The sequence below is a fragment of the Simochromis diagramma genome, unplaced genomic scaffold, assembly GCF_900408965.1.
Source record: "Simochromis diagramma unplaced genomic scaffold, fSimDia1.1 OVJJ01000685.1, whole genome shotgun sequence".
Classification (NCBI taxonomy): domain Eukaryota; kingdom Metazoa; phylum Chordata; class Actinopteri; order Cichliformes; family Cichlidae; genus Simochromis; species Simochromis diagramma.
The window spans coordinates 14654366-14667964 of record NW_024387477.1 but is presented as its reverse complement, the minus strand read 5'-3'; the positions used below and the strand labels follow the sequence as shown (position 1 = coordinate 14667964).

At 44.8% G+C, this 13599-nt stretch overlaps 1 protein-coding gene across 1 annotated transcript; it reads right to left on the bottom strand.

Annotated features, from left to right (window-relative positions):
* Positions 1-822: 822 nt before the first annotated feature.
* On the bottom strand, positions 823-5936 carry npas4a (neuronal PAS domain protein 4a). The gene is made up of 8 exons (XM_040016313.1): positions 5377-5936; positions 4763-4926; positions 4570-4672; positions 4168-4477; positions 3930-4039; positions 3633-3768; positions 1745-3510; positions 823-1621 (listed from the first exon to the last, which is right to left on the bottom strand). Exons 1-8 carry the CDS (start codon positions 5549-5551, stop codon positions 1593-1595), a joined length of 2793 nt encoding a protein of 930 aa, XP_039872247.1. The 5' UTR covers positions 5552-5936; the 3' UTR covers positions 823-1592.
* Positions 5937-13599: the final 7663 nt, after the last annotated feature.

The following is a 13599-nucleotide window of genomic DNA, read 5'->3' as shown; positions in this document are numbered from 1 at the left end:
TATATTCCATCTTATGCAATAAAAATCTTTTTCTTATATGTACAGACCAATAACTGTTTCATACAAATGTACAAATGTGTACAACCTTTCTGAAAAGAACATATGCCTACATCCACAGATATAATGCATATGCATTAACATCTTTTTTGTTTTTGTTTTCAAATATCACACATACAATTATATAATTTTACACATGTATAGTAACTTAGCCTTTAATAGCTAGAACGTAGGAATCAATCCTTTACTTGACCGTAGACAACTCTACGTGAGCATGTCGACACCATGGGAATTGTACCATTCTCAACCCGTGTCGCTTGGTAACTGAATAGAAATAGCACCCCGTCCGTATTTTTATTTTTTAAAACAAAACTTTTGTATTCTAACCCCTCTCAAAAAAGAAGAATCGCTCATTCACATAGTCAATTGTGCCTCACTGCACCGCGCTCCAGTGGAGCAACGATGCAACTGTCCATGTTGAATGGACATGATAAAGAGTTCAGAGTTCAGCAGGTCAGGGCCATTTCAGGCACACAGGAGCCGCTATAAGCTGCCAGCATTTCAAATATTGATGCTGCAAGAATATCCAGCCGACTGCCATCAGGCCAGGAAGGACCTGAAGAGCCCACATTCAGAGTCTAATGTACAGTACAAAGTAGCAGTGGATTTGTGGCATGATCAGAGCCCCGGCAAACTTCCAGACAATCTCTTGTTTGGTGTTGCATCTCATAAAGCAATGGGACACCGGCAACAATACTGAGATCTTCGCATGCCAGGATCTCCTCACATGTTTTCTTTTTTTTTTTTCCTTTTTTTTTTTTCTTGTTTGCACATCACATTGATACACAAGATTTTAGATGGAGAGATAAATATGAAATGTTAAAGGTCTGAAGTCGCAAACTCAAAGCTCAAAGTATCTCAGGTTTTGTTGAATATGTTTGGAGATTTGTTGTCGCCTTGAAGGTTGTGAGGAACAGCTGTCTTCCAGGTTTGAAGACTGGAAAGAAGATTTCAGACAGTTTTTCGGTGAACTGACAGTGTTCATCCTAAAGGATTTAAAGAAATTGTAAACATTTGACTTTCAATACGTTTGAGGTTTGGGTTTGCGTTGCTGCATGTCAGGCAAAAGTCCTCTAGATCATCTGTCCTTTGAAATAACAAGAAATGTATTGTTCTGGGGTTTTTTTTCCCATTTTTTGTTCACAACAGATTTTTCACTACGAGTGAATACAAATGCGCATCTGGAAGTTAAACAGCGCTTCAGAGAGGTGTCTCTGCCTGATCATATCTGAAGCTCATGTAACAGAGAAGCTTGAGACACCACGTGGACTCAGAACCCAGTCAGTTATGGGTCCACGTAGTTTTGCACCATCATGTTGAAAATCGCACCAGTTTTGTTGTAGTATACAGATAAATGACTGAACAAAAATATAAAGCCAATCTTTGTTCTTCGGAGACATGTAGGAGTTAAAGTCCTTAAGTTGTATATACATTATGTATATTTATACACTTAAATATTTTTTACTTTTCAGTAAAAGGATCTCCACAAAATATGACAATATGCCATACTTAATGAAGTAAGTCACAGACTTATTTTAGAACGGAGGAACACTTCCACTCCCATCTGAAAGACAGAAAAGAGAAAAGAGAGAAAGACACAATCAGTGGGGCATTTTCATTTGTGTTTTGTCTTATTAAACGAATCTGAGATTTTACAAAAGAGCAAAGGAGAGGGAAAGCTTCTTACCTTTGTGGAAGCACTGTGGCGATGGATGACATTGGAGTTGATACAACTCAGGTTGTTGCCCTAAGCCAGGGGCGATCGAGGCACCTGCCCCAAACATGGGTTCCAGGACGGCCAGTTCCTCCAGGAGGGACTGAGTGCAAGACACGGCGGGCGTGGGCGAGGCGATGGGTGTGGAGGTGGTGGGGCTGGGGGAGGCAGTGAGGATAAGGGGAGGGGAAGCTGGGATGGAGGAGCAAGAGGACACAGGAGATGACACCACCTCGATCTCCATTGCTTCCTCCGCTAGCCCCTCCCCTTCCGCCTTCACCCCGGCCTCAGCAGCCACAGTCGCCCCGCACCCAGCCATGGAGTTACATTGCGCCGATTGGACGCTACAGACGTGGCCCACTCCCTCAAACTGGGAGGGTTGGCGCCAACATACTGGGGTTTGAGGAGATGTTGGGCTCGAGGGATTGGGCATAGGGGAGGTCAAGGGGGAAGAGAGGCCAGGTGACTGGGAAGGAGCAAATTCATCTTGGAGGAGGGCTTCTAGGATGCTCTCTTCAAACAGAGAATCATCATCGTCGAGGAAGATGGGGATGTCCAGACCTCTCCACGCTTTGATGGGATAAAACTCTTTCAGCATGTGGACTGAATCAGCAGTTTCAATGGCTGGAGACAGGAAGGGGGAGGGAGGGGAGGAGGATGGTGATACAGAGGGAGGAGACAGTTTAGACAAGAGTGGATCCAGGTAGAATCCCTCTGCCAGGGAGCTGATGTGTTGAGCTAGAAGGGATATTTCCGCCCTTTCCTTCTCCCTCTCAAGGGAGAAAAAGGAGAGGCAAGGCTGTTTACCAGGTGATGCCTCGGGAGTCAGGAGGCCTTCGGGGGGGCACTGGAGGGGCCCCAGTGGTACATCTACATACAATGGACCCCGTACCTCAGGAAGGGTCATCACTGTGCAGTCCCCATCTCCGGGGCTGTCAGGTGTTGGGGGCAATTTCTCATACAGGGAGACACTGCAGGGCTCGATGGGGAAGAGGAGTTCAGTAGATGGGGTAGGTAGTGCAAGAGGAAGTTTGGTAGAGAGGGTGGTGGGAGGAGCAGGGCTGGAGGCAGTAGTTGGCGGGGCTGTGGAGGATGCCGAGGGGGCCAAGGAGGTGGTGGCAGTGGCGGTCGTAGCGGAGGGCGGAGGAGTAGTGGTGCCTGTGGGGTCGAAACTGAAGAGGGGTTCGCCAAAAGGAAAGCTAGCCCCACCCACCTGGGGGGTGTAGGGGGGTGTGCACACAAACTCTTTAGTCTGCTGAGCTTGTGAGGTGGGCACAGGGGGGAGAGGCAGGGGGAGAACTGGCAGTGGAGGGTCGAGCTGGAAGGAAGGTGGCAGGAGAATGTTCTGGGTTAAAAAGTCTAAGTCTGCTACTGTTTCAACAGTGACTGGAGTGGGGGAGGAAGCAGCTGATGGGGTTTCGGTGGGATGCTGCTGAAAGAAGCTTTCCTCCTCCAGCGAGGAGATACTGGAGCGAGGGTCACCCTCCAGCTGCATGGCCTCGGCAGCAGAGCTCCCTGGTTCATCAGAGGAGCCCACACTGCAGCCAGCAGTGCTGAAGTCAAAGGACTGGCCGGACAGGCCGCTGCTGCCAGGAGTGAACACCTGGTCTGGGCTGGAAAGTGTTTCTGGTGACTGGAGACTCAGGCTCTCCTGCTGAGACGTCCCAGTACTCAGGACCAGGGTCAGCTGTGTCTGCTCTGAGCTGAGCTGTTGGCGCACTGACCAAGCTTCAGAGTCACTGAGAAATAAAAGGAAAACAGAGGAGACCCGAGTTAGGTTGGCGGGATTTGATCACATTTACCAACTTTTTTTTTTTATCTCAAAATTGATGAGTGGTGTTTGGTTTGGTTTAGTAAATACCTGATGATGTAGTTGTTGCTGCTGATGGGGATTTCACCAGGCTGCAGTTGAAGAACCATGTAGAGCCAAACCCACGACTGGTCCTGAGCCTGCACGCGCACCACCATTTCAGCTCTGCCCTCTCCTCCTTCCCTCACTGTTGAAAAAGAGTGGCAGCACAAGTTGGAGTTAGTTTGTAATCCTATTAATCATCATAGTGTTTTTCAGTGTGTGGATGTGCCACAGCGCGCCAAAAGTGTGTAAGTGTGTGGGCATGTTTGGTTGTAACTGGTAAGTATGTGTGAAGAGTACACTTACATAGGCTACGGTGCTGAGCAGAGGCATGTGACAGATCCTGTGGGTGGAGGAGGCTGTACCAGGAGCGGGAGCTTAAAGCTGTCACATCAAAGCCAAGATAGGCGCTCACACTGCAGGCGGAGAGAGTGGGTGGAGATGTGTTAGCGGGATAATGTTTCACCACTTTATCTCATAAACATATTCCAGTTCACATTAAAGCAACAGGTGGGAGACGGAATGCTATTTTGTGGGAACTCACCTGTCCTGAGCTGTCTGCAGCCTCATGTCCCGGCCATGCTGTGAGTGGAAACAGGCCAGGAATAAATTGGAATCGGCCAGGGGAGGAGTGGAGGTCGATTCCCTTTCTGCCCCGGGGCTGGAACGGGTCGGGTGTGGCTCCAGAGGAGAGCAGAAACACACCCAGACGGGGTTGGAGGTCCAGTAAGACCCGGCGGCAGGAGAAGTAGAGGGGGGAGAAAGGCAGCGAGCTCGGATCAGAACCAGTTTGTTTCCGGCACTCTGCCTCCGCACGGACTTGGAGGTGTTGAAGCGACAGCGAAAGAGACGGTCTGAAGGGGAAATGAGAGCTTTATTAAGCATCACGTTTGGTTGTCAGTCTGTGTTAGGTAGAGGGGAAAAAAAGATTAAACATTTATCTTACCGGTCTCGAGTGATGTAGTCGCTGACAGATTTGTCCTCATGATAAAGTGGTCTGAGGCGTCGATGATATCATACACACTGTCTCCCTGTGCCACAAGATCCACCTGAGAAAGAAACACACACAGCCACGTTAGTTACGAATCCCAAACTCGGGATTGCTGAACTGCTAAGGCACTGACCGTGTGTAGACTCACCATGGAGTGTCCGAGGTGCTCGGAGACGCTCTCTGACAGGTACAGAAACTTCCCTTCTCCGGTCAGCAGCATCAAAAAGCCCGGCAGCGCCTGCATCAACTCCGACAGTTCGTGAAAAGACAGAAACCCCGCGCCCTCCTCGAGACTGACACCAGCTCCTGCTTCTGGAGAAAAGGGGAAGATGGGAAGGGAGGGAAGAAAAAAACAGGGGATGATATTTGTTAATGTAGCTAATAAGAAAGAAAGAACACAATGTGACTGATCTCCGCATAGTAAACGCAGATGCCGCAGCGTGTTTCAGCACCACGGAGAGCGCCGCGGCAGCACCCAGGATGCTGAGGCATTTCAGCACCACGGACAGCGACAAAGTGCCGTTTAAACGCTGTTATCAACCTTAGTTACGATTATTTACGTTAAATCAATGAGTCACGGATTCACAGTTTACCCTCCAAATCCCATTTATATAAACACAAAAGCTCCTCGATACCACCGAAACACTTGTTGATTCCGCCACTGTGAGAGATGCAGTCAGTCTATGCAGCAGAACATGAGATTCATCAACAGGTCTATTTTATGTATATAGATAAATGTATTTTTGAAAAAATCATTCTTACCTTGAGTGAAGTAGACGGATTTTCTGGTGTACATGCAGGCCAGTGACATGATGTGCAGGTACGAAAGACGCGCTTTATCTGCATCAGATATGGGCAACAAGTCCTTCAGGTTCCGGATCTCGGCGTTGATCTGGTCCCGTCGAGCCTTGGATGCTCCCTTGGTTGAGCGGTACATTGTGGCTGCTTTGCGGCGGTGAAATATCGAAATTCCTCCTGATATAAGTTGGAGAGTTTGCGAGCGGAGTGTTGCTGTTTGAGGTCGTGCCTCGGCGGATCCCTGTCTCCGAGATCTCTTAAGAGACAGTTGGCAAAAGTGGAAAAGCTCTCAGGTGTGTGATCGGACTTTCATCTCAGCTGTTTTCTTTTCCAGAGCAAGGTTTAAAACCTTCTCCCGTCCAGTCCTTGTCAGCTGTAGCTCCGCCGCAGCGTCCAGCTCGGGTGCTGGCCGTGCTGCTGGATGTCTGTCCCTCCTTTCGGAGTGCAGGTGAATCGGCGGCTATAGTAGCCGTCTCTTGCACAGAAGTCCGGAACCCGTAAATCTGGTTGGGGGACTCTGCTCGCCGGTCACTTATATAGCTTGGGACTCCGTCGGAGCAGGGGGGCTCCCAACGCACCAACACCGACGTAAAACGGAGGGAGGGGGGTGGAGAAGAAAGGAGGGGGCCATGGGGTGGATAGATATGTCTCATATCTGTGTTAGCAATGGTGAAACTCTCCCCCTCCCTCTCCCGTGCCCTCTCCTCTCGGTGACTCTTCCTCGACGTCAGCTCTTCCCTCTACTCGGTGATGACGTAGGGCTGAAATCGGGAGCTCCGGCGACGCAAAAAGCCCGATTTGGACAAAACCGAGTATGGGGCGGAGCAAGCGTAAAACGTAAACGGAGTCACCGGACTCCGGTGTATTGGAGGGGGAGGAAAAGGAGGGGGTGCAGGGAGGAGGAGGGGGGATGGGAAGACTGGGTTGAATACGAAAAGAGGTCTCTGTGTTTATATGTCTGGCACCTGAGATGGGCTATACCCGCCGATACCTGTTTGCCCCGGACCTGTGGGCAAACACGGCAGGTGCTTGATGGGTGCACTTCATTTTTGACCACATTTGCTTTCGGCATCGGAAAAATGTGAGATCGAGACAAGGCTGCCGCACACAGTCTCCGTCTCCTGTTTAATGCACAGAAATGTTTTCCGAGCATCTGAAGCGGCCGTCGCCGCATAAAACTGAGCAAAATCTGTTGACAGCACCGATTTAATTAGTCTGTTAGATGTGGATGTATCGCATGTTTTCGTGGCTTTGCTACAAATATTTCATTTTGTTTGTTAAGAGGCGAGCTTTGGCGTTTTTTCCACCATCTTTTCAATATAGGACATCCACGGAAGCGAAGTCTTTCTGTTATCCTATGTGCCTGCGTGGGGTACTCCCTGATCCTTAGATTATTATGTAGAGATTGATTGTTTTGTAATAAGACTGACGATCCTATTGCTCACAGACTGCTGCAAGAACCCCCACAAGCCATTGATTCACACATGTCTTCAGGACTGTTTTTATACGTTATTATAACCATTTAAGTGTGTGTGTGTGTGTGTGTGTGTGTGTGTGTGTGTGTGTGTGTGTGTGTGTGTGTGTGTGCGCGTGCTGTCGGGCTCATCCCTCTCTCCTCTTTGATCTGTTTAAAAGTTGCTGTGACGATCGCCGAACTCTTCAATGAAAAGTGAAGTCTTTTTAATGAATGGCACTCATGAATAATTTCAACGCACGCGCAAACGCGGGCCAATGTTGCGCAACCTGCAAACCCGGTCTCCGGTTGCACGTGAGGTAAGCAGCGCCTGTTTCTAAAAATAGACCTCACCGTTGACCGACACAAGGACTGCGAGGCGCGCCCCCGCACCCGGCTCCGATCGTCCCTATTTATAGAGGAGAGATTTCACATCTCAGTCTCCCCGGGATCGGTCTGTAGTAGATGTGCTGCAGTCGCGGAGCCGATCACAGCTGGATCTGTTTTGCCGTCCACACACATACATGCACATATACACGTTTGTATGTCTTTGTTTATCTCTGATGTTTGTGTGTGATAGACGGGAGCGGTTTGGTAAGAGGCTGGGGAGAATAATTTGGCACATCTCTCTTTACGACTATCAAAGCCACTTTTCGAAGGTGATCGAAAATCTACTTTAATATATTTAGTGTATGTGTGCGTGTATGTGTGCGTTTGCTTGTATTATTCGTGTTGCGGAGACATAAATCTGTCTACAAGGTCGCACTGTAGAGACAAAAGAATAGTCCCCCATAACGCCAGTCGTTAAATTTAGGGGGGCAAGACTTTGATTATAGGGCAGCCTTAGTCATCGGGAAATTAATGTAAATCAGTGCATTGCTCTTTGAAGTGCAGTGTGTGTGTGTGTGTGTGTGTGTGTGTGTGTGTGTGTGTGTGTGTGTGTGCGCGCGCGCGCGTGTGCGCGTGTGCGCGCGCACTGATATAATGTTTCATATGCATACAGAACCTGATCTGTTTTATCTTCCATTATCTAGATTGTCTATAGATCTTGAAACCACTGTTTACCCACTGCGACATTTTCCAGCCCGCAGAGGATATCTCACTGATGAATTCTCTTTTTTTTTTGGGACACTCAGTTGTATTTCTTTCAGCTCCTGTGTGTGTGTGTGTGTGTGTGTGTGTGTGTGTGTGTGTGTGTGTGTGTGTGTGTGTGTGTGTGTGTGTGTGTGTGTGTGTGTGTGTGTTTTCCCGTGCTCAGGTGCTTGTAGGTCTACCTTCTGTTATTCTTATTGGATGGCTCAGACACATCTGCTTCCTCCTCCGTAGCTGTGTTTCCATCACTGGTTCCACTTCTGTAATTTGGTGGCATCTAAGCAGAGAATGATTACAGATTTTCACCTAAAGCTATGTTAAATGGACCGTTTTCCTCTAAAATTGACCCCTGTGCGTACATTTCTGTATTTGTAGACTTTTAATTTATTGTCTTTTCCCCCCAAAAGAACCCCAAAGCCATAAAAATGAGAGCTATGAGTTTGTCCTCTCTGCTGCACATCACATGGGTGAGCAGCGCCCTGAGAGCAGGGAGAAATACATCAGACAACAGTCTGTTGTTAAGGTTGTGGCCACAGTATGTCAGGAGAGTGACATCAGTTTTCCTTTCGGCTATTCTGGATGCAGCATCACACTCATTCATTAGTGCAGATCTGTCAGAGAAAGAGTAAAAGACTAAATGTGAGTCATGCTCTTTGTTTCAAGTGTGTCACATAACCTTTTGTTTGATGTGTCAAATGTCATCCAGCCAGTGATTTCTGGATTTGCTAACCTCGGCGTGAACACTGAAGAAAGGTGAGTTTTAAAAAGATTAGTTAAAATGAGCATGTCCTGAGGGCAACATTAAAAACTATGTTATGTGCTGTATTCAGCGTCAGTTTGGACACACGGTGAGACTTTTTTAAACTGTAGATGTGGACTTCATTCATTTTAGCTCTGAGCAACTTGAGCACATTGCCACAGTTCACACAGTCTAAATTCCTTGTTTGTGAGGAGCAGTTTTACAATTTGTACTACATCAAGATTCAATCTTATTGTCTCCACTGAGGATGTTTTGGTGTATCTATTTCTTTATTCACCGATTGATTGATTTCCACCACAATTATACTAAAAGGTGGGCTGGCTGAGCTTTTAAGACTTTTTGTATCGAATTTTGGGACTGTGTGTTCTTCAGAACAATTCTTTACTTTTACAAATTGGGGCAAAATTAAACATTTTTTCATATCCTCACAAATACATATACTGAAATATAAAAAAAAACAAACCCTCAAATGCCTTGTTTTGATTGTTCTTAAGAAAGTACCATAAAATAATCTGGATCCTTCTGGACCCAGCGACTCAGTTCATTCATGGCATGGAGGGCATTTCTAACCAAGGTTTGCAGTCTTTGACTGTTTGAATTTTCTAAACAACACAAGGTTTTACAAGGAAATTACAGACATAGTTTTCCTTTTTGCTAATCACAAAACACACAAAAAAATCTCTCTAGAAATCAGTTATCACAAATAAAAAACAGACAAAAAATGATGCCAGAGATATTTCTTACAAACACAAGATTATTTTTGTTGGTGGGCTTTAGAAAAAGTTAAGACGCTGTGAAATCCATCCATCCATCTTCATCCGCTTTATCCGAGGCCGGGTCGCGGGGGCAGCAGCCTAAGCAGCCTATGCTGTGAAATGTAAATTTAAAATAAAATCTAATGGCTCTCAAGTCTCATAAACCCGCATTTTACTCACAATAGAATATAGAAAACATCAAAACTTTAAACTGAGAAAATTTGCCATTTTAAGTAAAATATTTATTTTATTGCATATTGAGTTTGATGGCAGCAGCATGTCTCGAAGAAAGTGGGGCAGGGCTATGTTTACCATCGTTTTAATGACAGCCTATAAACACCTGGGAACTGAGGACACCAGCTGCTTGACTCTTGGGAGAGAAATGTTTTTCTTTTCTTGTCTAATATAAGATTCTAGCTGCTCAACAGTCCTGGGTCTTCTTTGTTTTCAGGCCAGTTCAGCACATGGACCCTCCCACTAAGAAACCATGCTGTCGTATTAGAGGCAACACATTGTGTTTTTGAAGTATGCATGGCTTTCTTTGAAAAAAATGTCACTTGGATGGGAGTGACATCCAAAGTCAATATCTTTGTCCATATAGAGTACACAGAGAACATTTCCTGAGCAGATAACAGTGTTAGGAGCTCAACCGCATCAGCAACCACTCCCTTCACTGAAAATATCACTGGTGAACGCTTTTTTGTAATCTGCATGCTTCTCGCGCTGGGATGGTAATGCTAAGGCAGCCCTTTAATAACAGAATAGGTCGTCACCCACCTTCACATCATGTCGAGCGTATTGGTGCAGCATTGGTAAACAGCATTACACTGGAAGAATACTCTAAGTGTCTCCAGCTGTAATCGAAAGCTTTCCCTCTGCTAGTGTAAAGAGGTTGTTTATTGTATTGACCCATGCCACTTTCTGACGAAACAAGCTCTCACTTTCCTGACATTTCCCTTCAGAGTAACCACACGCTGCATCATGGCCATTTCACTTCCTCTTTGGTAATCTCATATGAAGAAATTTTCTCTCTCTCTTGTCATCAGTTTGGCTCAGAAACTACACAAACCTCTCATGTTTTGGTTTCCATGAGGTAATGAATTCTGCTTTACAAAGTGCACACATTGTGGTTCTCTGAATCTTGGTGTCATCTGCTATTAGAAAGTAAAATATTCAGATTTTTCAGCATAACTACGCCTTCATTCGTCCTTCTTGTTAAAAATTCATTAAGCAGATAACACATTTAAGTCTGCTGCATCATTAACTAGCCCATAAACAAGTCTGTGGTCTGTCATTAATTACTTGTTAAAGTAATTAATGACAGACAACAATCTTTAACTACAAAAAGTTTCTATTTTTACTTTACAAAGGATGATGGAGTACACAATCACTCTGGGATGTCGATTCAACCACAAATTAATCTGATAGTGGATAATTTCATTTCTAATACCCTTTATGCTTAAAGCACCAGTCTTTGTACATCGTGTTTTTCATTTCCTTATCCACATATTCATTATGACTAACTTTTTACTAAAGCTCTTTTGTTTTTTTCAGGTTTATGAATCTCTTTTGGAGTCTAAATCATATTTTGTCCCCCCACTTCAGTGATGTTTTAGCTCTTCAATAATCATCTTGGACAAGCATAGAGAAAGATAATGCGGGTAAATACAAAATGCCGTCCTTATGGGTAAAAAAAGCTACTAAAAACGGTTGGCTTTATGTAGAAAATCTCCACTCACATTTATCAAAAGGAGCTTCAGTGGATTATCACCCTATAGGTGTGTGTGTGTGGGGGGGGGAGCATTTGCCCCCTCAATGGTTTCTTAGACTTTTGCCTATTTGTCACACTTAAATGATTCAGATAACAAAATACATTTTATTTTAAATTAGACCAACATAACACCAGTAAATACAAAACGCTATTTTGATGATTGTCACGGTACTGGGGCATGAGGCCCAGGGTTTAAGTTCTAATGCTTGTTTTGTATCCACATGTGTAGTTTAACGCATCTAGTTGTTTTCTAGTTTGCAGTTTAGTCCTTGGTTTCTTAGTCCCTTTTGTCATCTCTCCCTGGTCCGTGTGTCTACCTGTCATGTTTCATGTCTCTGGTTAGGTTAAGTTCATGTTCTATCTCCATGTCTATGTCTCTGTGTTTCCTGTTTTATTTTGAAAGAGTATGGTGTTCTTTGTTCATTGTAGTTAGTGTTACTCTCCCCTGTATTGTCTTTGGCTGTGTCCCAATTCAGGGTCTGCACGCTTGAAGTACGCATTTCAAGTGCGGTTACGTCACCGCCACGCGACGACGGCTGTCCCAATTCAGTGTACTTCAAATGCATACTCCAAATGCGCCGTCGATTTCCCCAAATATCAAGCGTGGTCCGGTGCACGCTTCGTGGTCCCATATATCCCACAATTCATAGCGCGGCGGTGGGTGTGGATAATTTTGCCGCAAAATACGGCAGAAGGGAGCGGCCGAAGAGGGGTTTTTTTTGTTTCCAAACTTTATTGAACTTATAAAGCGAACAGTCAGTCATTCCAGTTCAGTTTGTACAGTAGACATACGAGGCAAATAAGAGTAACAATATACAGTACAATGAAATAAGAAGGATAAATAAATAAAGGATAAAAAAGAAAAAAAGAAGGGGGGGGGGGGTGACAGACTTCATAACAACTTTGTACTTGAAAGTTGTGACAGCTCATTCCTTAAACATTTCTGAATGAACTTCAATCAATGATAAACCTTTTTTATTGGAAGTTAATTTAAGAGAGTTTACGTAATATTCAATTTCAATCAAAAACAAATAAAATGATGGGGTTGAGTTTTGAAATTTACATTTATGTATGTGGAATTTCCCTAATAAGATGGAGCGGCCGAAGAGTGAACTGTCAAAAGTACTGAATATGACGTCACTTATTTATGTGCGAATGTTTAATAATTAAAGTCAGTCATATATCCACAAACACAACATGCTGAAAGTCAGTGATATATGTATATGTGTGTATGTGTATATATATATATATATATATATATATATATATATATATAGCACCGTACGTAGTGCGCGTACTTCAAGCGTGCAGACCCTGAATTGGGACACAGCCTACGCGTACTACATACAGTGCGTACTATAAGTACGAGAAGTGCGGAAGTGAGAGGCTTGTGAAATGGGACGGTATACGCTTCGTCGCGCTGTTCAGGTTGCCTAGCAACCATGATACTAACCGCGAGACACGTTACATACAGCTTTGTTTGACAGAAATGAAGAAGAAAAATGTTTTGTTGGTCATTCATTTTTGTCATGACATCACTTTGATTAGTTGATTATCTGAGGCTGAAACCACGGGACTGTAAAACATGATTGTTGGGCTTCATTTCTGTGCTGAACAGTCATTTAAGATTAGTTAGTAAATAACAATTAGTTAATGTTGTTCATGAGACTAAAGTCATCTCACTGTGGTGATGTAAATATAATATGGCCAATATTATAGTATTGTCATATTATTATGATATATATATCATAATAAATAAATAAATATATATATATATATCATACCCACCCACCGCTGCGCTATGAATTGTGGGATATATGGGACCACGAAGCGTGCACCGGACCACGCTTGATATTTGGGGAAATCGATGGCGCATTTGGAGTATGCATTTGAAGTACACTTCGAATTGGGACAGCCGTCGTCGCGTGGCGGTGACGTAACCGCACTTAAAATGCGTACTTCAAGCGTGCAGTCTCTTAATTGGGACACAGCCCCTGAATTGGAACACAGCCATTATGTTTCCTTCTAGTCAGCTGTGTTCTCATGTGTCTCCACTTCCCCTGATCACCTCGTGTATATTTAAGTCCTCAGTCTTCCTTTGTTCGTCGCCGCGTCGTCTGTTCTACTTCCCCCATGTTACGCCAGGTTTCAGGACTCTTAGCTGGTCATGTCCATGTTGCTTACGTGAATACGTTTCATAGTTCTTTGTCGTTCCAGCACAGAGTCCTGTTCATAGTTGTCTCCGCCATGTGCATCATGGTCACCCTGTCTTAGCCTTCCCTGCTGCCTGAGTTAAGTGTCAGTTCTTAGTTTTCCCAGTTCAGTTTCTAGTTTAGTTTTGCCTCAGTGCTTTCTG

Coding starts and splice junctions, on each gene's coding strand:
- npas4a (XM_040016313.1), bottom strand. CDS start 5,551: ATGTACCGCTCAACCAAGGGAGCATCCAAGGCTCGACGGGACCAGATC. Junction 3,769..3,929: donor TGCTCAGCACCGTAGCCTAT/GTAAGTGTACTC, acceptor CTTTTTCAACAG/TGAGGGAAGGAGGAGAGGGC. Junction 1,622..1,744: donor GCCACAGTGCTTCCACAAAG/GTAAGAAGCTTT, acceptor TCTGTCTTTCAG/ATGGGAGTGGAAGTGTTCCT.